General features: G+C 42.3%; 2 protein-coding genes and 4 non-coding genes across 8 annotated transcripts in view; all 6 read right to left on the reverse strand.

The window, feature by feature from the left end:
• The window catches only part of LOC135324913 (dymeclin), a 218,362-nt gene extending 208,886 nt beyond the window's left edge, over positions 1-9,476 (reverse strand). For 2 of the 3 annotated variants that reach the window (XM_064501988.1, XM_064501990.1), the window contains exon 1: positions 9,355-9,476. The gene's annotated coding sequence lies outside the window, so the exon portion shown is untranslated. The other variant, XM_064501989.1, reaches the window with a different exon arrangement.
• A 9,029-nt stretch (positions 9,477-18,505) lies between these two features.
• On the reverse strand, positions 18,506-22,528 carry LOC135324914 (large ribosomal subunit protein uL22). The gene is made up of 7 exons (XM_064501991.1): positions 22,443-22,528; positions 21,996-22,048; positions 21,868-21,908; positions 20,645-20,779; positions 20,108-20,206; positions 19,239-19,430; positions 18,506-18,600 (listed from the first exon to the last, which is right to left on the reverse strand). Exons 2-7 carry the CDS (start codon positions 22,033-22,035, stop codon positions 18,553-18,555), a joined length of 555 nt encoding a protein of 184 aa, XP_064358061.1. The 5' UTR covers positions 22,036-22,048; positions 22,443-22,528; the 3' UTR covers positions 18,506-18,552.
• Positions 19,077-19,143, reverse strand: LOC135325185 (small nucleolar RNA SNORD58). The gene has a single exon (XR_010386363.1). It is a non-coding gene; the product is annotated as a small nucleolar RNA SNORD58 (small nucleolar RNA).
• On the reverse strand, positions 19,676-19,742 carry LOC135325172 (small nucleolar RNA SNORD58). Its single transcript, XR_010386349.1, has one exon. It is a non-coding gene; the product is annotated as a small nucleolar RNA SNORD58 (small nucleolar RNA).
• On the reverse strand, positions 20,275-20,341 carry LOC135325184 (small nucleolar RNA SNORD58). Its single transcript, XR_010386361.1, has one exon. It is a non-coding gene; the product is annotated as a small nucleolar RNA SNORD58 (small nucleolar RNA).
• On the reverse strand, positions 22,140-22,207 carry LOC135325173 (small nucleolar RNA SNORD58). The gene has a single exon (XR_010386350.1). It is a non-coding gene; the product is annotated as a small nucleolar RNA SNORD58 (small nucleolar RNA).
• Positions 22,529-22,880: the final 352 nt, after the last annotated feature.

Genomic DNA, 22,880 nt, shown 5'->3' on the forward strand with positions numbered 1-22,880 from the left:
TAAGCATGACTCAAGGTACCATACAGGTACACGTGAACTTGGAGAAAAACTTGTCACACACTGTAAGCCTTCAATTTACATACTTTTAGAGAAGTACTTATAGTTCCTTTGAAGATTAAGTCTTCTACTTCACAACTTAATTGCTGAAGCTGACCTTTGAATAATCCATCCAGGAAAACTGGCTCAGAGAAAAGCAATTCCCCCTTCCAAAACTATCTTTGTCACAACCGTCCAGCTGAGTCTGCAAACTACCTGAGTTTTTTTCTTAAATGAATATTTTACAACTTAAGAATTTGAAACTATCACTCAGACAATTTTAGCATGAAGTCCGAGATCTGCTGTCTATTTTAATATGGTTGTGTTAAAGACCTGACTTAAAATTACGAACTGATGACCTTATGCATTTGAAAACCTAACAGAAATTCAATTCCCAATATAATTCCCTATATACTTCGCTTACCTTTAAAATTTACTGCTTTCTCAACTAAAACAAACGGACACTGTTTTCCTTTCAAGCAAAACAGACGATATCATTACAAAGATGAGAAGGTACAAGATGTAATGCTGCTTATTCAAGTATCAATGAAACCGCTGTACTCAGGTTTCGGTTGATTCTTATTTGCATCGAAGATGACCGTTTCAGACTACACTTCACCAGTGAGACATTAAAAAGTCCCACATAATCCTAACATAAAAATTCCCATACAGTCCTTACACTACTGCAATATATACAATTCTCCATGCATCATAGGACCTGGAAGACTCAGAAGATATTTTTCAGCTCCAATATTTGAATTTTCCTCTACAACAGTATAATCAAATACTCTCTTCTTATTCACGTTACAATAATATTCATGTCTAAGATCAAATGTCTTGTGGGCTAAGTACCATACTCAACACCTACCTATGATACTTAGGAACTGAGATCGCATCCACAGATAAAGGACAGTCCAAACAAAACCAGTTACATCCGACTGATCCTGCACGTAAACATCTGTAGGCTCAGATGCAGATTCATTACCCACTGAAAGCACCGTGTTTAATCTCCAAAATCTGTAAAAATCATCCTTTTGGATATTCTCTCATCTTAAGGCAATCTAGTCTCCCAGTATACACTCTAAAAGTTGATCACAATGCACACCAGATCCCCAAGCCTGAGACATTTGATCCGAAATATTTTGTACAAAACTGCACGTGAACATCCCAAAGGCTGCCAACCGAGCACTCCGTCACAGTCTCTACGCTCTGTCCCCAAATACAAGATGTCTCTGTTTTCCACATAACACACAAAAACATCTCAAAACATTTCATCTCCTAGGCCCACTAAAAGGGAGACAAACCAAAAACAGTAAATCAAAGAGGCCCAGATGATCTGAGGAAGTGCATCTGTCTATTGCTTTAATCCTCACCCTTCAGCATCTCAATCCTTCTAGGCCTGTGCTGCATTTCATCAGACACATGAAGGACTGAAGAATCTTCAAGACATAAGGGATGTAATTCTGCTCCTCACTAACCAACCACACACGCTTTGGGAGATGAAAGAAATGTTGTGAATAAAAACTTACATCTAAAGAAACTAGTCGGCTGCTTCCCACTCTTTCTAAAAATTGGAATCTCTGTACTGACTATCTTTAGGCCTCTGCCCGAAATACCTGTAGTGTCTATACTGAACAATTTTCCAGGCAGGCACATTCAAGAGGAAAGGGAATTGGGTACCACGCATAACCAAAGCTTCAGGGGCACAGGAAACAGGACAGACAGACGTTAGCCCACAGAAATAAATCCTGCCCCTGTAAAACCAAAAAGGATGGGTTTGAATTTCAGCAGCTAAACTACACTTTCCTCTTATCTACATAGCTCCTAGCCATTTTCTGCCCACTTGCGGGGGGGGGGGGGGGGGGGGGGGGGGGAAGAGCTAACAGTAACTAGAGCTGACAATTCAGACGACAGTTAAGTTAGTCTCCAAAGCACTTATTTTTATATTTAAAAAGCAAGTGACATCAAGGTGACAAAGCTCTCTTAATAAGAATGGCTTTGCAGCTTGTCTGGCATATTAAATGCTTATTAAACTGCATTACTTGCAGAAGCATCTGGGGAAAGTTTTGGTGGTATCAGTGAGGCTGAAAAACCCCAAGAAATGTGTTGTGAAACTATCTTAGCCCTGAAGTAGGTAGATGGTCACTTGAGAACACAGCTTTATACATTCCATCTGATGCACAGCCCTCCGCAGCACTTTATCTATGCAATAACATTTTTGCAGCACAAAATGTTTATTTCTTAAAGTGATTAAAACTTCACTAGTATTGATGAGATATTTACTATAAAGGCTACTATACAGTAGCAGTAATATATTTTACCAATACCAAGAGATTATTAATAGACTTCACATACATTCCAAAATAAGGAACGAAGGTGTAAGAATATTGTCTTTGCCAACTAAATTGGGCACGGATCCCTGCCAGATCCTTGACTAATGTGGCAGAAACATATTGCAATGAGGATTCATGTCTCCAAAAGCAATCTTAAAAAAGAATCTTTACGACACTCTGAGTTTAAATTGTTTTGCTATTTTTAATCAGAAAAGAAAGCACTGATTTTTATTATTCATAGTAAGGAGTCAAAATATCAGCCATGACTTAATGCCTGGTGATCATAAAATACAGTCAAACCACTGGCATGAATTCACATTCCCATGCGTATCTCAGTCATTTATAACCAAGTCAGAATGGACTGAATGCATCCTTTATTACTACTAATCAAAAAATAAGTGTTCTGTGCAGTTTTGTAGGAAAGTTAGGTAGGAAAAAGGACTATTTCTGCTCATTTTACTGTTTCACTGTATTGATTTAGATTTTTCTTTCCATTTTGTGCAGGATACTTGGTGACTACCCCCTTCTCCAGTTCCCTTTAGCAATGTGTCTCGTATTTGTCCCTACTAGGGAAAGTATTCAGACACGTAGCAGCACAAAGGAAAAAAAAAAAAAAAAAAAAAAAAAAGGCTTTCTGCAAAGCAAGGGGGAGAGAGGCAAATGTTTTTTGTGAAAGATAAAATGTATGGGCTCTTTCAGAGAATCTGGTTGACCATAAAGGGTTCTATTTCATAGTTGCCTCGGTGTTGGCCAAATTCTCCATTTCCCCTTCTCTGCCCACTCTTTTCCAGGCTCTATCAAGTTGGCAGCTACTGTCTGGGTCATGAAAACCTCCACGTTACCTACAGTTCTTTAACATATTTTTGCAGCAGCACATCACAGTAACCATTCACCAGATAAGGAAGTATGCTTTTTGTAAAGCTCTACACTTTGGGAAAGATGTACTTTAGGATAGCAGTAAGAAATACAACACAATTACAAAGTGGTCCAGGTAATGCTTAACCACGTGAAAAATAAAGAAAAACACATCTTTAGGTTTATCTTAAGAGCTACCTAAAGACTATCAGATTTATCCACTGTTTACTCTGATGGATAAACCCACCATCTTTTTCATTCCTTTCCAGTAATTTGTTCTAGTCCCTTCCTCTTTTGTAGAAAGTGCTTGAAAAAAAGCAGCACTGAAGTGATATTTGTACAGTCCTCACCAGTTTCACTGAAAGTAAAGGGTCCTGACTAGCAATAGCAGAAGTGATTAATTTTGATAGATTTACTGAAGGCAAAGGCGGCCCCTCATAGGGAGGCCAAACAGCTGCTGAAAAAACTAGTGATGATACTGTATCTTCTGCTCCACTGCCTTTTTCACACCTTTCACACAGTCTTCAATGAAAGCCTAATTCTGAGGAGCCCGACCTGCTTACTTCACACGCCACCTACAAGACAGTCGTCCTGCTCACGACTGAAGAATGGGTTTTTCAAGACCTTCTTGGTTAGGTAGCATATTTTCAGCAGAGGAAATCAGATGCAGGTGAGCAAGTCCAGACACTGAGTACACCAAACTGCTCAACAAGAGATGCTGTGAATCACACCTTTGTCCTTGCCATTTAATCTTAAGGTTATCACAGACTTTGCTAACTTTTTAATAAAATATTCTGAAGAGGAGGTACCAGCAAGAACAAAAACTAAATTCTATTTATTAGATTAAGATATATGGCTTATGCAATTTCCCAGTGCCATCTCAGGAACATAACACACATTTTCTTTCATTCTTCATAACAACATATAAGCACTAATCAAGAGGGCCCCTAACCCTAAACAAGCAAAATGACAAGAAGTGACATTTTGGGGAAAAAGAAAAAGAAAAAAACACCTAAGCAGGAATTAGTAATTACCCAAAGTGAACAAGACAAAAGCATATCAGCAGAATAATACACATAACCTAGAAGAGTTGCTGAAAGAAATCAGGATACCTGTGAGGGACATTCAGAAAAAAAGATTTTTAAAGAAAATAGAGGAATTTATACAACAGCGTGAGGTGATCACAGCCAACAGCCTCTCACTTCCAACAGGCTTTAATCCCATGCTGGAAGACTCAAATCACCATGACTGTGAAGGGAGTTGCTTCTACTCTTACCTACTCCTCTAGCCAAATCAACTAATTTTGATCACTATGGAGACACCTGTCCATTACAGTTTCAAAATAGCTTATTCCACATGAATTACCAGTCACCTTCCCTATTAGGCTTTCCTGAGTTAGAACTACTGATTCAGAGGTAAAAATACTTTGGGAAAACTGCCTTCCTCTAGAGTTACACAGGATCACAAGATTTTACATAAAAATGCCATGCCTTCTTACTGTGCTAAGCCTTTGCCTCAAAAGAAAAAACATTTGATGCACAAAGTGTTGTGAAAAAAATATGAAAGTGTTGCACTGTGGCTCTGTACAGCAGTAAGCAAATAAACGATTCAGGCAAATGAGGCATCTTTAAAGCAGCATACCTTACATAAATTTTCCACTATTGTTCTGAAGACCTAAAAAAAGCAAGTCTGTCATACTTCCGTCAATCACGTATCAGCCCTTGTATTAGCACAGTCCAGAAACCCCTTACGTGACACAGCTAATTTATATTACGCTTATTTGTCCTCTCTCCCCTCAGTCGCAATGTTTTGTTAGAAGCAAGACAGCGAGTACATGCTAAGCCTCTTGTGGGAATGAATCCCACAAACACCTCTCTGTTCCTAAGTTGATGTCACTTCAAAAGTACTTCCGTTTAACCTTTACAGCTAAATAAGCACTTATAGATCTGAAGTATTTCTTTGCCCAATTCACACACGTGCAACGAAACCTCTCTCGAGTTCATTAGCATAAATCCCACAAGACATATTAGGGATTCTTTAGTTTTGTCATTTTTAATGCTTCCAGTTATGCTCCCACACTATAAACATGTTACTTCCTGCTAAATCTCACTGATGGCTCAAAAGCCTTTAAAATTTGTCAGGAACTAACAAAATTTAAAGCAAAAAAGAACACAGAGATCCCTTTTCTGACCTCCTATGTAACTGCAGTCATAACATTTTATTACATAATTGCAGTATCAAGCCTACCAGTTTCAGGGTAAAATGGCAGCATCAGTTTTAGAAATATATCCTGTCACAGCTGGAAGGAGCAGGAAGGAATCAAAGAGTTACCTCTATTCTGACTCTTACATTCACATATCTCAATTAAAGGCAGATTTCAAATCCAACAAGTGTTTTCTGGAATGCACACAGAAATAATTTCTTCAAGCTGATTAAGAAAACACCATGAGAATGGAGGGAGCCTGTGTCAAGTTTCAAACATGCCTCACACTTCTGCATAAAACCTTGCTCCACCAGTTAAATAAGCACTATGGTACATCGGACGTTTTTCAAAAGTTTCCAGAACTGGAAATTGAAATACTATTTCTACTCTCCATACTGGATGGATTTTTCTTTACAGGTTTTGTTTGCCCTCATCAGTGAGATTCTTGATGCTTTCAGGAGAACTGTATTGGAACTATAAAACGAGAAGAACAAATAAAACTTTAAGCAGGAATATTTATGGAACATGGAGTTCCATAAACTCCATGTATATATTTATGTGTGTATATACTACATACATATATATACACATATGTATGTTTCATGTGTGCATATATACATATATTTATATATATATATACATATATATATATACACACACACACACACACAAAAAAAAACCAAAATGCATATCCTAAACTGAGACCAGACCTTACAGCTTAAGAACATATCCCATATCTGCATCAGTACTAATATTACTCTTTTCATCATTTCGTCTTCCAGTGGCTGGCAGGAGACTTTCATTATCACAAATACAGCAACGGTTTTCGAAAGCACAAATACACACCAGCTACCTGATAATCTACGGCTTGTTATAGTGTTGTAAATGTTGTTCAACATCATAATGTCTCTTCTTTTTTCTACTCAGTATAACTACCTAGAAATCAATTTACAGTAATTCATTCAGTTACTACCATAATTAAGATGGGCTGCTAGATATGACACAAGTCATGCTAAACCTAGCATGGTTTGGCAATTCAGATTACCACTAACTTCATACAGCTATCTCTTCACAGAAGGGACACTAATATTACAGTTGCATGTATTTAAGACTTTCTCCCTATTTCTCTTTCAGACATAAATAAAATTTGTCTAATAACAAAAGTGCTGTTTCAAAAAGAAAAATTCAACTCCTTTTTAATCTTGAGGAAGATGCTTAGATGTTCATTTAAAGAAACAACACAGACCTGTTAATCCTGGTATCTTTTGATATATGTCAAAGGTTATACAATTATTTTGGCATCCATTCTCTTCCCACAATTGGGTATTATGCAGTCTTTACAATAGAGCTATTTGTCTCAGTTTTCAATGTTTCCCACAGCTAGAAATTTATCTACAGCATTTTAAAAAAACGCATGCTGCACAGAAGGCCAAATATGTTCTGTATGTTTACATAATCTGATAGTATACTACACACCATGATTTATATCACCTGTCTCCAAGGTCTGTTGTAAATGAAACTCTACTTGCCAAACTCTGTAATTACTGTAAGGTACAACAGACTTCCCATTTTAGAGACTACACTTTGAAGAATTATCATAATCACCTTCATTCACCCTCTTTGACAACAGTTCCTCAGCCACCAAACAGGGTTTCTTACTCTACATATCTTCTTCAAACAAAAGGTCAAGGCTTCTTCTGCTTACAAGGCTTAACAAACTTGCAAGTCCAACTGTCAGTCATCAGCGTGTTAAAAACATGCCGGGTTTTTTTTTCTACTCACCTCGTAAAAGAGTCAGAGGCATCAAAACCATCTAAGTTTAGTGTTAATTTGCTATAAATATTTTTCTATTGAACTAATCACAAAACGCTGAGCACTAGATGCCGTACTAGCAAAAAAGGAGCACAGGACTGGGAGAGGAGCATGGAGCTGATGCACTGCATGAGCCACGTGAGGATGCAGTGCAGAAGCCAACTCCCCAGGGCTGTCCGAGTGCTTCTCCTGGAAGCAGCAGCAACGCAAAAGAAAACAGCCCATCAAGAGTACAGGCCTTCTTAAAAGAGTTCCTTCTAATTTAAGTCACAATAAGGATTTTTAAGGTACCCCAACAGGAGGAACTTCACTGGTTTTAAATTGGAGCCTGATAAAATTAGGGATTGCATAACATGATGTCCACACATTAGGAGCCCGGACCCAGCAACCCAGGAGGTTCTTTCTGTACCCATGCACTTTAGAAGTGCCCGACGTAGGAAATACTAACAGTCTACTTATTTCTACCAATACCTCAAATAATTAATACTACAGCGCAGCATGTTATCTCTCATTACACATAATGAAAGAAAATCAGGTTACAGTCCCAAGAACTCACTACACTCAGCACAAAAGATTAAAATAACAAACAATACTTGGCCTGAAAAGTGTACAGGATGAAGAATGATGTCCATTAGGGTAGAATTTAAATTATCTCTTAAAACAAAATATTTCCCAGCCTTGTTGAATATTACCATTCAGAAGTTTGAAACCCAAAGGGCAAAAGTGACTCGTGAACACAGGTGACAGCGATCAGACCGGCTACGCTGCAGGAGCTGCGCTGCTTCGAGCTCACTGAGCGCCACGAGCCACTTCTGCTTCCCAAAGGCAGAAAGGATAAGAGACTTGGTCTCTTGATAAAGAAGAAGCACCATTAAAAGCACAAAATAAGAAACACACTTACGAACCTCTCCCTTCTATTCTGGTTTCAACTGTATAAGAAAGGACAGCAGACGCAGCTCTGTGCCCTGGGAAGGCTCCCTGATGACCCCGAGGAGGTGCATCTAGAGAAATCTCCTAGACACCACTCTCATGGCAACTCGCTGATGACAGGAAATGCTCACAACACAGCGCCCAGCTTACATGCTTAAATCCAACCATGCCACAGCTATCAACACGCTGAAAGCCCCAGTTTCCCCCCAAGTTCACGGTGGGACCCCAAAGCCCCTGGAGAGAGGGCAGACTAACAAAGAGGACTGAATTCATGGCAGCCGGGGAACTCTCCACCGTGACAGTGCTGAGAGAAACCACAGCACATCTTCCTTTTTGCCCTAAGAAGGGGCCCGGATCACCCAACAGCACGGCGAGAGCGGGTGCCGCGCGGACACGGCGATCAGAAAACCCAAGTTGGGACAGCGCGATTAGCGCCCAAAAGTACCAAACTGTGGTACACCAGCAGTCTCCCTGCACTCCCTCCTCTCTAAAAAAATAGAATAAAATAGAATAAAATAGAATAAAATAGAATAAAATAGAATAAAATAGAATAAAATAGAATAAAATAGAATAAAATAGAATAAAATAGAATAAAATAGAATAAAATAGAATAAAATAGAATAAAATAGAATAAAATAGAATAAAATAGAATAAAATAGAATAAAATCGCAGCTATGCCCCTACAGGCAGAGGCAGCGCTGGACCCGGCACCTGAAGGCGACCCCGCCGTCCCGCCGGCGGCCACCTCGGCCTCCCCGCACCTCAGCACCGGGGGCTAACGAGCCGCCCCGGCCCGGCCCGGGAGGTTCCCAGGGAAACGGGCCTTTCTGGGAGATTTCCAGGGAAACGGGGCACTTCGGCCAGCCGAGCGGCCGCGCCGCCAGGCCCCGACCGCAGGCAGCAGCGGCGGCGGCAGCAGCGCCCCTCCCGCGCCCGGCCGCGACGCCGCCGCTCGGTGCTGCAGCACGGAGCCGGCCGGGCCCCGCCGGCCCCCCGGGGCGGCCCCCGGCGCGAACAATACCTCCGCGGCGCTGGGCGGGGGCCCGCTCGCCGCTGCGCCGCCGCCGCCGGGCGCTGCCGGCCCCAACCGCCGCGCCGCGGGCTCCCCTCACGCACCGGGACCCCGGGGGAGGGGGGCGGGGGGCGCGCTGCCCAACGGCCCCCGCCTCGCGCACGCGCACTCACCGCTCCCGGCCGCCTCCATCTTTCCACGTCGCCAGCGGCGGCGGCGGCCCGCTCCAGCGGGGGGCGGGGCGATGGGATGGCCACGCCCACCCTCCTCCTCCCCCCCCCCGGCGGCGCGCGGGGCACGCCGGGAAGTGTAGTGCCCTCAGGGGGCGGCGGCGCCCGCGGCCGTTGCGGGCGAGGGGGTTGGGGGGGGGGGGTTAATGGCGGACAGGCCGCTGTGGCCGCAGCCGTCACGGGCATCCCCGGGATTTCGGCCCCGGGTGGGCTCGGGTCGCGTCTGAGAAGCTTGTTTGCTCCCCCTGTGGCATATTCGGGGATCCGGCCTGATCGCCGTGGCCTAATTTCATTTTCCTTTTGTATTATAGTGCGTTAAGTGCTTTCGATTAACGGCAGCTGCAGCAATTGGAAAAAGCTGAATGAGAAGCAGCTGGTACGGGGAGGCAGGGTTTACCAGCTGCGATCGTACGCTGCTTTGAATCATTTCCTCTGGTAACATCCGATTTCCATTTTAGAAGTATTTTATCATGCCAGCAGTATCTGTTAGTGTATAAAGTACCCGGTGCTTGGTCTGGGAGGGGAGGCCTCCCGCTGTAATTAATCCTGAGCGTTTATCACATTATCACAGCGCCTGACACTGTATATAGGAGTCACAGGACACCTGTAAACGGGCTGTGTGGGCAAATAAGGCCTGTGTAAACAGCGTGGGTTGGGTGTGAGCACCTCACACACCTTGCCATTTACTTACAAGCAACAACATTGACTGTAGGGTTTGTCCGGCTTTTCTGTGCTCCTACAATGCCTGCCCTGGCTGCCACCACGATAAAAGCGGCATGTGGCCATCAGTAAGAGCTTCTATAAAAGAGGTAGGATTGTGTGCACAGAAAGGAAAGCAGGAACTGAAAATCAGTCCTCATAATGAATCAAAATACATGTATTGCTAGGTCTGTCTACATGCAAAATATTCACAACATTTCAAATAATTTATATTTCAGGTAAGACGATGCAAGAAAAGAAAGATAAGGTGGTATGACCTAAAAAACATTTCTAAAAATAAGGGAATCACATTAGCAAACATGGTCTTTAGAGTATTTCAGTTAAACTTTTACAGTCAGATTCACTGAAAAGCAAAAGCAATGACAGTCTGCTAAAGCTGAAATACAATTTGGTTACTCAAGCATGTTCTGATAATCAGAAAACTGCAAAAGGAAAATTATCCCTCCGTTCATGTATTAGGAAGTTTAATGAAACAGAATTAGTTCATCTTAAAGGCAGGTTTAGTTAATCTAAGTGTAATTTAAATTTCTGTTCCTTTCCTTTACCTGCAGTCTCTGAAAAGATTGTTCTTGTGGCAATAACCTCCCGAATTGTACAGAGATAGGAGAGAATGACTTGAAGGGCTGAATCTCAGCAGTGTGCCCAAAGACTCCCAGAAGGCTGAAGCATGATTGCTATATTTCGATAATAATAGCACATTGTATTACTGTCATTAGATCAGCTTTGTAGATGGAATGTAATTATGTGCTGCAAACATATCTGAATAAAGATAATTTTGCAGTGAATTCATTGTTAGCTTAGACATCCTTAGAGGCTGATCACATTCCATATAAAGTGCCAAAATTTCCTTTGTTTGTAGAATCAGGCCTATAGAAAATATTTAACTGGCAACGTAAAACTTTGTGAACTTTTATGAAAAACTTCCCATAAATGAAAAATGTTTGACTTGCACGTTGATTTTCTGATTCTTCCTCAATAGTATTTAAATTAGCCCAGGTAGCTTTAGCATTGGAAATCTTAGGACTAAGTTTGCAAAAGTACTTTGGTGCCTAAGATGCCTACTCTGCAATTTTCTAAAGGTCTTCAGTATAAATTAAGCCACTACCTTGCTCTACTTAATTCCGGTAGATGTCCACTTAAAATTTTTTAGGTGTCTAAATCCTTTCATAAATCTAGCTTCTAGTGAATAACAAACATTAAGTAAATCTCTCACTTAAATCCCATAATTCTATTTCTTTTAGATATTTTGTTCTCTCATATGGGAATTGCCTGTTTTTCTTCTGCTCATTTTCTTAAGCATGAATCTGTTCAGTTCTGTGCATCCCAGCAGATGATCTCCTGCACCCCTGCCCAGGCCCAGGCAGTAGAAACAGGCACTTGTGGCTTTCATCTGTTTTTTTTTTAAATTATTTTTTGCTTATCTGTTCACAACACACATACTGGAATGGAATAACAGCAACACAAATCTGCCAGGACTTCAAGTGCCTTATTCACATTAATGTTTAACAGCAGCTAGTGAAAGTAGTAGAGCACCGCTCCAGAAAGCACAGACAGTGTAATTTTACAACCAAAACGACGTATTTGCATGATCTGGCTGTTTTGCTTTTTGCAGTCATTTCAGTAGGTCTGGTGTTTAAATATGGTGCTGGTGCACAGCCAGAAGTCTAGTTCAGACTGCAATGCGATCTACTATAGGATTTCTTTCCCATGTTACTGATGCATTTGCTTGAATGACAATTCTATACAGCTTATAAATCGACTGCTTACACTTGCTTTATTTGTGAATGACTTAGAGTAAATGAAGCAGGCAAAGGCCATTTTGGAGTGCAGAGATAGCAACAATTTGCTGGTGCTCCTTGTGGAGGCTTACTGGAAAGGTGAGCCCATTGCTGCTGGCAGGCCATCTGCACGTCAGCCACTTCCAGCAAGTCATCACCCACCCAGCAATATTAGCAATATTGTTACACCATCCAAAGAAGCCAAGTACTAAGACTTTTCTCACCACCTGTGTAGAGCAAGCAACTGGTGTTTTCAACCAGGTGTTCACCTCAGAATGTCATTTGGGGGGTGGGGAGGGGTGGAAAGCATTTGCAAATTAGGGAACAAGACATCTCAGGTTAGAGGCCCTTACTGCAAGATGTTAAAGCCCAAGCACAGCTCCTGCTCTACCCTTTATGCCATGTTCGTGGCTGTTAGAAGCGACTGTCTTACTCCAAAGCTTTGGCACATTTATGAAATGCCCAGACATTACAAAACAACCGTTAAGGTTACCTACTCCAGCACAGGAAGTACAGCCGAAGGGGCAATTTTTTTCAACAATGCTTAAAGCGTAAGAAAACCTATTTATGCTCAGCTGCACAACTGTGACAAACCTTCATTTCTGTACCTATTCAAAAGACTATGTCTGGCCTTGCCCTCCCTTTTTAGTGTATGACCTCAGTTCTGCAGGGGACTTTCTCAGCCTTTTTACTCCTCATTCATTACGAAGAAAAAGGTGATTTCAGACCCCCAAGTTCCTGGCTTTCAGACAGAGCATGAACTTTGAAACTACGGGTAGGAAAGGAATTTGTTGTCTGGGAAGGGGCAGGGAGTTAACTGGTTTAGAAAACCCAGTCTGTCACAGGGAAGATTGCATCTACCTTTTACCAGCTGAAGTTCTGATGAATAGGGTGTGATCCATTGCAACAATCTTGGGTGAAACATCCAAAAATAGGGAAGATGCACTGTTTTCCTGTTTGTAACTTTTTCTTTCCCTACCTCCCATTTCCAACCCACTCTTTTCTACTATACAACACCTGTGAGAAGTTACAGGAACACACAGGTAGTTTGTTGATGTTTCATTGCATGAATTATATCATGTAGGCATGCCCAGAACAACAAAACCAGGTTTTATTAACACAAACAGTACTTCACCAGCCTAGGAGAAAGCTACATCTGTGGTATATTGACCAGATGGGGGCTTATGATGATGCAAAATTCACTTCCCAATAGACTGACTCATTAAGGGAGAGGAAGGAGTGTTAGGCAACATGTTACAAGAAGTTTTCTGTAATTCAACTCATTACAAGAGTAACAGAGAAATGATGGTCCAGTATTCACCTGTGAACATTGCATACCAATTCACACAAGACCTGGAGAAAAAAAAAGGGGGGGGGGGAGTGATAGGAAACAATATAACACCTCACCAGAGGCACCAGACAGGCAGCAAGTCAAATATTAATATTTTTCTAGAAGGAGAAAACATGCTTGCAAAAAAGACTGGACCTCAGCAACAGTTCAAGGATGGCAAGGTGTCTCTTGTCACTCTGGTGGGCAACATTTTAATGTGTAAAGGGACCGTAAATGAACCCAAACATTTATCAGCCTATCCTGCTATCAGTTTCATTGTAATATCCTCTAGATGCTATCCATGAAACACCTATATACACACATACACACACAGAGTAAGGTATACCCATAGGACCTCTGAGAAAATGATAACTCCTTAATAGCAATCTCAAATTGTTGGAATGTTTTTGTTTTTAATATTTTAAAGAACTCTCCAGTTTGGTGGACAGGACAAAACAGGGATTATCCCTTCTATTTCCTACTATGCAGAGTGGCATCTAAAAATGCTTCACAATTGCACTACCGAATTGGGATGCAAGTCAGTGCCAGAATATTTCTTCCCAGTATGAGGCAAAGCTGGATTTGTCGAGTTCACTTTCTTTATCACAAAGCATCAAAAAAAAAAAATAATAATTTTATGACCTCTCTCCTTGCGGCTTGAGCCACATGTTTTCAAAGCTGTCCATTCACTATGCTAGATTTTTATTATTCAGAAACCTAGAAACAATTAAATGAAGCAACTTACTTTTAAATAAATTCCTGGTTTATTATAATTCAAGTTATAGAACCATGTTAACAAGATTTTAGCTTTTTTTTTTTTTTTTTTTTTTTTTAAGACACAGAATTGCACCATTTTAAACCACTGCAACAGAATATAAAGCAACAATTTTCCTGTATCATGCCCTTGCGCCTCCTCTTCAGGAAAAAAAGGCACACTATTTCAAGGAGAAATGATGAATGGAAGTATCGGATCACGACTTGCTGCCTGTAGTAAGCTAAGTAAATTCTGCATATAGCATAACTCCACAGGTTTCACATGATCGTCTATACTCTTCATAATTTGACCATAATACTTATGTTGACATAATGCAATTCATAGTTCTTTAGCAAGGGCAGGAATAGCTATGGTTCTTAATGTGAAAGCCTGAAGTACTGCACTAGCAGTCAGTGAAACTAAGAAGCAACACATTTACCTTCCCAAGCTAAATTTATTAATAAATTATGTAACCTAAACTCTAATCATGCCAACTAGGTTACAGAAGAAAAGTAGTTCCAGTGAAGAAAATAAAGAACAATTTAAGACAGTTTTCAAACATTTTAAATAAGAAAACTGCTGGTTGCCATTTTGGTGGCAGAAGAGACCCCTGTAAGTGATAAGGGTTTCCATTAAGCTAAAATGTGCAAAGAAAAAAAGTCTCTAAGTCAGAGAAATATCACCAGTTCATATTGGACACATGGAGATAAAATCCTTATGAATAAATTTCTTTAATCTGCTTTCTTGTCAGAAACTTCTGTGGCTCTCTTTGCAGCAATTCCATTTGCAACCCCATTGCTTTCAAACTGCAAGTAAAAGACAGTATCATTAATGGGATATCAAAAAAGGACTTCACATCAAGAAACGTAACATCTGTTTGGCGACAAAAATGACTTCTAGAATCAAGGGCAGTGATCTGTAAAGAAATTTGCAGCAAGAATCAAAGTGATGATGGGGTTTTTTTGGATTTACACATAATTCTTATTTGAGGAGAAGGGGGGAAATGAAGACAGAGACAACATATACAAATCTCTGAAAATAAAATGCATTTTGTTAGAAGGCATAGATAGTAACTACACGATTTAAATGCTTTGAACATTTTCTGCCATTAGTAGCAGCAGAGCTAGCTGAAGAGCTTTTTTTTTTATTTTGCTTCATGCAGCTACTGTGATTTATGAGTTATCCAACTTTTCACTTCTCTGAAAGAATAGCCAGTCAATTTAAAAAAATATTAAATATATAATTATTAATTAAAAATATTAAATATATATATATATAACTAAGCTGTTTCAGAAAACAGACACAATTCCTATCTCTCTAAGACCGCCCAGAAACTATCTTGGAGGAACTGCTCTTCCCACTTAGATCAGTACTGATAACCCTCTCTTTCATAAGAAAATAGCCACAAAAACTTTCATAAGAGACACACAATTATCTACACCTTCACAATGCCCAGCCTGAACTATTGTTGGGTCCTTTATCTGGGGTTTGCTAGGTTAGCAAAATGCATTAATCTTACTTTATAAATTCCAGACTCATCCTCCTGATCTCTTTTTGTGGCTGAAGGTGCCCGTGGATTTCCAGCACCGTCTCCTTGACCTTGTTTCATGGCTGTCGTTTCTTGCACAGCTTTCTTGGGCCATACACGCTTAATGAAAGGTGCAATAACAGGATAGATATACGGTTCAAGGAATTTCTTATAGACCCACAGGAGAACCGGAATGACAATACAAGGAATGCACACCATGGCTTGCTCTTGTTCTATGACAAAGCTGTTGAAGAAAGAGGGGAAGGGAAAAAGGGGGAAAAAAAAAACCTTCAGTAATGAATAAGGATTCTAGCTGATATTTAAACATAGCGGACTCTTTAATAATAGATTGTTAAAATTTCAAAAATGCTGACATTCTTTCTTGAGACCAGTTTTTTGTTTCCATGCCATAAAGTCCTCCGCAATATTAAAGGCAGTGATCTTGAGATTTTTAGTAATTTTCTCCAAGTAGAGCTTGCTATTAATTCATCATCCATACAGCTAGAACCAAGAAAACAACATCAAGAAAACAGAAGGCTTTTTGCTTTAATCACACAATAAATTTTAAATACTGAGCTGCAGATATTTAGCCTGTTCTTACTATAACATAGGGTTTGAAGAGATCATTTTCCCCATTTCCTTTCTGTTTAAGGTGAAATTAAACCACATGCCTCAAATCAATCTAATGGCTCGCTACTACTGAAAGGCAGGTTGTGGGCAGGGTGGAGCGGAGAAAATCCTTTTCTCCTTTTCCTCACATTCTGCCTATGTGCTGCTTCCCTGCTCCTGCCTGTGATTTGGAAACACTTGGTCCTGCCGTGATCCATTTCAACAGGCTAAACCTCAGAAAAGTAGCTCATCCCTCCCTCTCAAAAACAGAAAGTCGTCCTCCAAAATAGCAGCCTGACGTCTGCCATCAGAAAAGCAGAGACAGCACCAGTGCAGGGACAGAAAGGTATAGCTAGGAGCAGGGAGAAGAAAGAGCACAGCAGGGCCGGAACTGTCCTTTTCAGTGGTGATGAGCTGTTTGATACACTCTACTGCACTGTGCGACTTTGCCCTTCACATTTCTCCTTTCTAGGCTTGTGACATCTGAATTCTTACATAAAGAAGGAAAACAAAAGTTTTCCAGGATCCTTCTGCAGAGCCTGAAGAGGCAGATGTGTACACTTCATTTAGGATCATCGTTTAACTTTATTTAAGCCATCCTAAAGGCTTGCAGCACCAGGACCAGCTGAACAGCAGAATATCAAATTCCAGTTGCCTACATCAAATGTACTTTTGGCTCTTGCAAATGTAGCTTTCCAGTAAACAGTCTCTGAAGGCAGAGAAGAATCGTAATCCAGGAATATATGAATAAGGCAAACCCATTAAAGCCATTTAAAAAGATGATTCAATGGACTCTCTCAGGCAAAACTTCCCAGACACTAACTTTTCAACAAGATGTTGAGCATTCACCCACTAGCTAAAGAAATGCTCCTGCAGAGAACAATACAGACTATCATTCTGAGACAACAGCAAGTGTTTTTGCAGCACTCCAAGATTCCAGACTGAAAAATAAGGCGTATTTCAGCCAGAAACTGATGCAAACCACTGGAAGTATGGCATGACAAGAGTCTTAACGTGTTTAGATATTGTTCCCAAGCTTTGTCTATGATTCAGTTATATTTTGTTTCTTGGTTAACAGGCAATTAATTTTTAGGAAAAGCAAGCAAGCATGAAAAGGCAAATAGTCACATTTTAACAGCAAGCTTACTTCTTTGTGACACAAGCTTTTGTTTATCTCTGTAAAACATCACATACGAGGGTCAGCGGGGGGAACAGGCATGACACTGCAAGTTTAAGCGCGCTGGTCTTTGTCTCCCACGTTTGACACACGGTCATCAGACAACTATTATTACAGAACAGTGTGCGGGGGGGGGGAGCTGTACAGACGAAAGGGCTTTTTTCTCCTTCATAAAAGGTGAACTAGTCTAGAAGGGCAGGCGTGCACGCAGCACGCCCCGTGGCCGCTTCGCTGCGGGACCGCGCTCAGTCTAGAACCTTCCCAGGAGTCACCTCGGCCTTCCCGCTGCGGGAAAAACGAGACACCGCAGCCAGCGGCATCACACACACCCCCCGCCCCCCCGGTTAGCTGTGACACAAAAGATGGCGAAAGAAGACTTTTAGCCGCAGAAAGGCTCCGCTACAGCAGGCGATGAGCCCAAACGCGCCCCCGCTCCCGGCCTCACCTCAGGCGGCGGCGGCGGCTCCGCGCCGGCAGCGACGCAGCACCGTTAGCAGCTGCTCCAACCCTCTCCGCCGCACCGGAAGTTGCCCTGCTGCTTCCGGCTGACGCGCGCCGCAGCGTCACCAGGACGGCGACCCGGCGCCAATCGGAAGAGGCGGTGGGCGCATCACGTGGCTCACGCCCCGCCCCTCCCCCCGCCATGAGGGGGAGCCCCGCAGACCCCTGCCGCGGACGGAGGTGCTCGGGTTGAGCCGTCGCGTTTGCTGGCCCTAAGCGGCCCCCGACGTGCAGGGACCGAAACACTCCTCGGACCGCGCTCAAACGCTGCAGGGCTGCGCATCCTCCCCCTGTGCTGCAGGTAAAAACAAGGGCCAGAGCTCTCCTCTCAAAAAGGATTCATCGTCTTGCATTCAGCGCTTATTGTCCACAAATCACGCTTCTTGCCTCGCCTAGTTTTTACAACGCTGGTTTAGATCTTTCCTCACCGACATCCACAGAAAAGCTGTTTTCAGGCTGATGGAGCAGGAGACAGAATAAAGCGCTTCTCAGGTAGCTCTTGTAATGCCTTGCACCATGACTTGCATGTGACTTCCCAAGAGCAAATTGGAAAACTCCTTGGGATACAAACAGTAGAGGGAATCGCTTCTGGGCAGCCCCCAAATAACATGCCAATACTGAAAAAATAAGTTGAGCAGACTCATTAGGTAAGATACACAGCAGAAGCCTTAAAAAAGCAGAGAAGAAGCACACACAATAAATCTAACTTTTTTGCTTTATTTATGTACATCTGTTGTATCAGATTTACTCCCGAGCCATGAGCTTCTGCTTCTTCAGCTTCTTTTGGGATATCTGAAAAATAAAAAGCAACAGTGAAAGCCTACACCTACAAAAAACATGTTACAAAACACCTTTTAGAACATACCACATTGCTTAAAGGTTTTTATAGTTACATACAGAAAAGCATACCTAAATTTTAGTGAAACACATCAAATTAAGATAGGCCAACTGAATGATCTAAACAGGCCATCGTCTTTCAACACTTAGGTATCTACAAAAAGACCGTTCTTTGTTTTCACCTACATTTTGCAGCATGAACTGGGAAAGCCGTAAATACTCCAGGGGAAAAAAAAAACGCCAATACTCTTATGCCGTGCTGGAGTATCTATCTACACATACAGTTGTCCTGAACAGATAACCAGGAATTGTTCCAGGCATAGAGAAGCACTAAGCTCACAGCCCAAGAAGCACAGCAAGCCATCTTCACAGTATACATCACTGACGAAACTTTTTCAAGTTCTCAATATTGTATTCACATTAATACTGAGGTTGCTCAGAAATACATTTTTTTTTCATGGGCATTCCAAAGGTGTCCTAAGACAGTCATCATAGCAACCGCTTTGTCTGAAAAATGCAAAGTACTGAAATTCAGGCTCCTTAACAATGACATTTTAAGAAACGAGAGAAAAAAACACTATGACACTTCCTACCTTTTTCTTCTGAGCAACTTCTTCTTCTGGTTTAGGAACAATCTGCTCTTTCTCAGTGAGGATCATCTCAATGTGGCAGGGGGAGCTCATGTAGGGGTTGATCCTACCATGAGCTCTGTAGGTACGCCTGCGCATTTTGGGAGCCTTGTTGACCTGGATGTGCTCAATTACCAGAGAATCCACATCGAGACCCTAGGAGGAAAAAAACGCAGAAGACTTGTGACTAATTTTTTTTCTATAAATAAAAAAAAAAAATCTTTGTAGCAAAAACATGCATGATCACCATGCCACACCTGTCATTGCTGACAAACATCTGACAGTTTAACTTGACAGTATCACAAAACAAAGCATTTATTAAGCAGAGGCATCAAGTAAAGCCAGAAAAAAAACCCACAGAGTATCTTTCTAGATGTCACAAGGAACTCAAAATCATGCTGATGGCTCAGAAGGAAGATTTTATTTCATAGTTATTCCAAAGGTGTCCTAAGATAGTCATCACCGCCATCAAAATTGCCAAGTTTAAATACTGAATACATTACAAAGACATAAATTAACCAGAAGTGTACAGAAGATTTTGCTTTGTTTTGTACATTTTAAGAGATTTGGCACACACTCTAAGCAGTTGATGACAGAATGCATGAACCAGCTATCAATTAAAAATTATCCCTTATGTTTTATCTTGAAGAATGCATGTAACGTCACCTAAACAAATAGCAAACCAAAGCCTCAGACCTTGACTATACAATTCAGAGCTTCATGTATAAAGCAAGCCCTATCTGGCCTTTGAGTTTTGAGCCACTGAGGTTCAGGACTACTGACACAGAGAACACCACGAACAATTTGCATTTAATAATGCCCAGTTAACCTACCTTGAGCTCAGCATTGCTCTCTGCATTTTTGAGCATATGCAGTAAGAACTCTGCACTTTTCTTGGGCCAGCGTCCCTGTGTCCAGCCCCACTGCTTGGCCTGGAAGAAGAAGAGAGCTCTGTTTTTATCCTGGCTACAACAAAACTATTACATGCCCTTTTACCAAGATTGCTCAGAAAATAAATTTCTTTTCATGTTTAATCCAAAGGTGTCCTAAGAAAGTCATCACAGCAATCAAAATCAGCAATTTAACTTCTCACACAATAATACGAGTATTCCCTTTTAGCTGACATACCAAAATAATACATTTAAACTATTCCCTAAGGCCTTTCACACAAAACTGAAAACTGTCATGCTGCAATGTTTCATGCTAGCTATACAAGAACTAAAGACACTCCCTTCTCTCACTTATGTTTTAATGTGATGTTTTGACCAACACTGACAGAATATTCCCAACACAGTCTCAACTCCATCTTTTATCTCTTCTTTAATGAATCATACCCAAGCATCCTTCCCCCATTTTCATCTCAACCTCACCTGGGCACATCTACCAACTCCGCCATTGTAGCGACGGAAGGGAACACACTGCTTCTTCAGGGTCACATCCTTCAAGTACTTGGTGGCCTTTCGGATATGCATGCCCTTGATAGCCTGGGCAGTTTCACGAGTGTTCTAACAAAACAAAGCACAGGAAAAGCTGCTCTCAACAACTCTTTCCAAGTAACAATATAAGCAAAAGCACATGTCCCTCTTTCCCAAAAAAGTCTTTTTTTTCCCCCTACCTACCTCTATAATCTTAATAATGGGAGTCATACTACTGATTTCGTTACTCCAACATGCTTTTGTTGTTGTTTTAACAAGCGGCTAGACCACTCCAGACAGCAAAATTAAACCCATGTACTTTTAAAATACATTTACACTTATGATAGGTCCTCTTCATCCACTAATCCAAAAACCCAGAGCCTGAAGGATAAATTCCTGCTAAAATATCACACATGGCCCCTCACAGGAAGTAAGGAGAAGGCAAACAAGCTACACTGATTTAAAATCCATGTGAGACAATTAAGAAAGGGAGAGAGGAAATGTCTTGGAAAGAAAAATCAGGAGTAAGGTATCACTGCTTAGGACAGTATGCTAAACACAATTTCAAAGAGAAACTTCAATCATGTTTGAACACAGTAAAAAGGCAAACCAAAATAAATTAAACCTCTTAAGGTGCTTTTCACCCGCATGATATATAGCACTTTGCAGAAAAGTATCTGCTCAGAACCCAGCTTTGTGGGATTAAATCAAAAGTGTCCTAAATTCACTGCTGCAACTAAGTATTTTCCAGAGAAATGTATTCACTCATAGGCAGTCCTCCTGCCGAACACAGGAAGTCTTCTGTGCCACACTTCTTGACTAGCAGTATGATCGGATTAGCAGGAAGATCTTTCCAAATAACCAAAAATGAAAAATGAGACAGACAAAACAAATCACTAATCTGATGCTAGCCCAATTCCTGCTGCTACGGCCATTGCAATTAACTGTGTTTCCCTACTGTATTTTATTATCTATATTTGACAGCAGGCTTTTTAGGACACAGCACATGTTTTTTATTCCTGTGGATAAAAAACAAGTAGCTTAAAACAAGCATAAGCCATATCCTATGCTACCACACTCCAATAACTATGACACAGTGACATAGTGACGCACGAAAGAAAACGACTATTCCCTTTACAAACTCAACTTGCTTTTCTTATTACGCACAAGCTGCATACCTTGAAATGGACTCGCAGGTTGGATCCCCTTGACTTGCATGCTGCGGACAAAAAACAGGAACTTTTTAAACGCGAACCTCAACGGCTTCGGCAAGGTGCCACACGACCACGCACGAGCAGCAACTCACATTTCGTGGGGTTCTCCGGGTCCAGGGAGTAGCGGACCATTTTCGGAGCTCAACTGTGGAAAAGCAGCACAGAAAAGCGTATTCAACGTCTAACGCGCACATTCAAAACCACGATTATGTCACTGCGGATGGCTAAAGGGAAGGACTGCTCAGAAATTTAATTTTTTTTCACGTTTAAATCCAAAGGTGTCCTAAGAGAGTCATCACCGCAGCCACGGCCGCCCCCCGCGGCCTGCTTCCACCTCGCAGCCCCGACAGCGCCCCCCCCGCCGCCGCCATCTCCGTCCCTGCCCGCCCTCCCCCGCGCCAGCCCCGCAAATACCGATGGCGGCCGGCAAGGCAGCCCGGCCCCTCGGCCCCTCGCCGCCTCCCCGGGGCGCCCGCGGCGGGATGGGACCGTGGGAGGCCAGATTGGGGCCGCGCCCGCATCCGCCATGGCGCCCTCACCTCAGGGCCGCGGCGGGGCAGAGAGAGCGCAAGGGCTGCCGGGAGCCGGCGTCAGGCCGCTCGGTATCGCGAGAAGCGGCGGGGCGAGACTTGGCGGGGGGCGGGAAAGGGGGAGCGTCGTGGCGGCTTCCATGGCAACGGCCGGGCGCGGTGGGGGGGCGGGCGAGCCCGGGAGGCGTAAAAATAAAAGGTGTGTGTGTGTAAGTGTATACGTGTGTAAATAAATAAATATATGTGTGTGTGTGTGTGTGTGTGTCTGCGGCAGACTGGTGTCTATACGGTGTTGCCCCCCCCCCGAGCCCGAGGCGCGCCCCCCCCAAAGTGGCGCCGGGCTGCGGGTGGCGGAGCCTCTCCTGAGGAGAAGTGCGCGCAAAGCCGAGAGCGGGTGACAGCACGGCCGGCAGGCCTGCCGCCGGGCTGCAGAAATGGGGTGGCTGC

Source organism: Dromaius novaehollandiae, chromosome Z (assembly GCF_036370855.1).
Source record: "Dromaius novaehollandiae isolate bDroNov1 chromosome Z, bDroNov1.hap1, whole genome shotgun sequence".
NCBI lineage: Eukaryota > Metazoa > Chordata > Aves > Casuariiformes > Dromaiidae > Dromaius > Dromaius novaehollandiae.

What these genes read in the sequence shown, in the direction of transcription:
- LOC135324914 (XM_064501991.1), bottom strand. Translation starts at nt 22,035, where the DNA reads ATGGTCCGCTACTCCCTGGACCCGGAGAACCCCACGAAAT. An exon ending in CCCGGAGAACCCCACGAAAT is followed by an intron (nt 21,909 to 21,995) that starts GTGAGTTGCTGC and finishes TTTTGTCCGCAG; the next exon opens with CATGCAAGTCAAGGGGATCC. An exon ending in AGAGCAATGCTGAGCTCAAG is followed by an intron (nt 19,431 to 20,107) that starts GTAGGTTAACTG and finishes TTTTCCTCCTAG; the next exon opens with GGTCTCGATGTGGATTCTCT.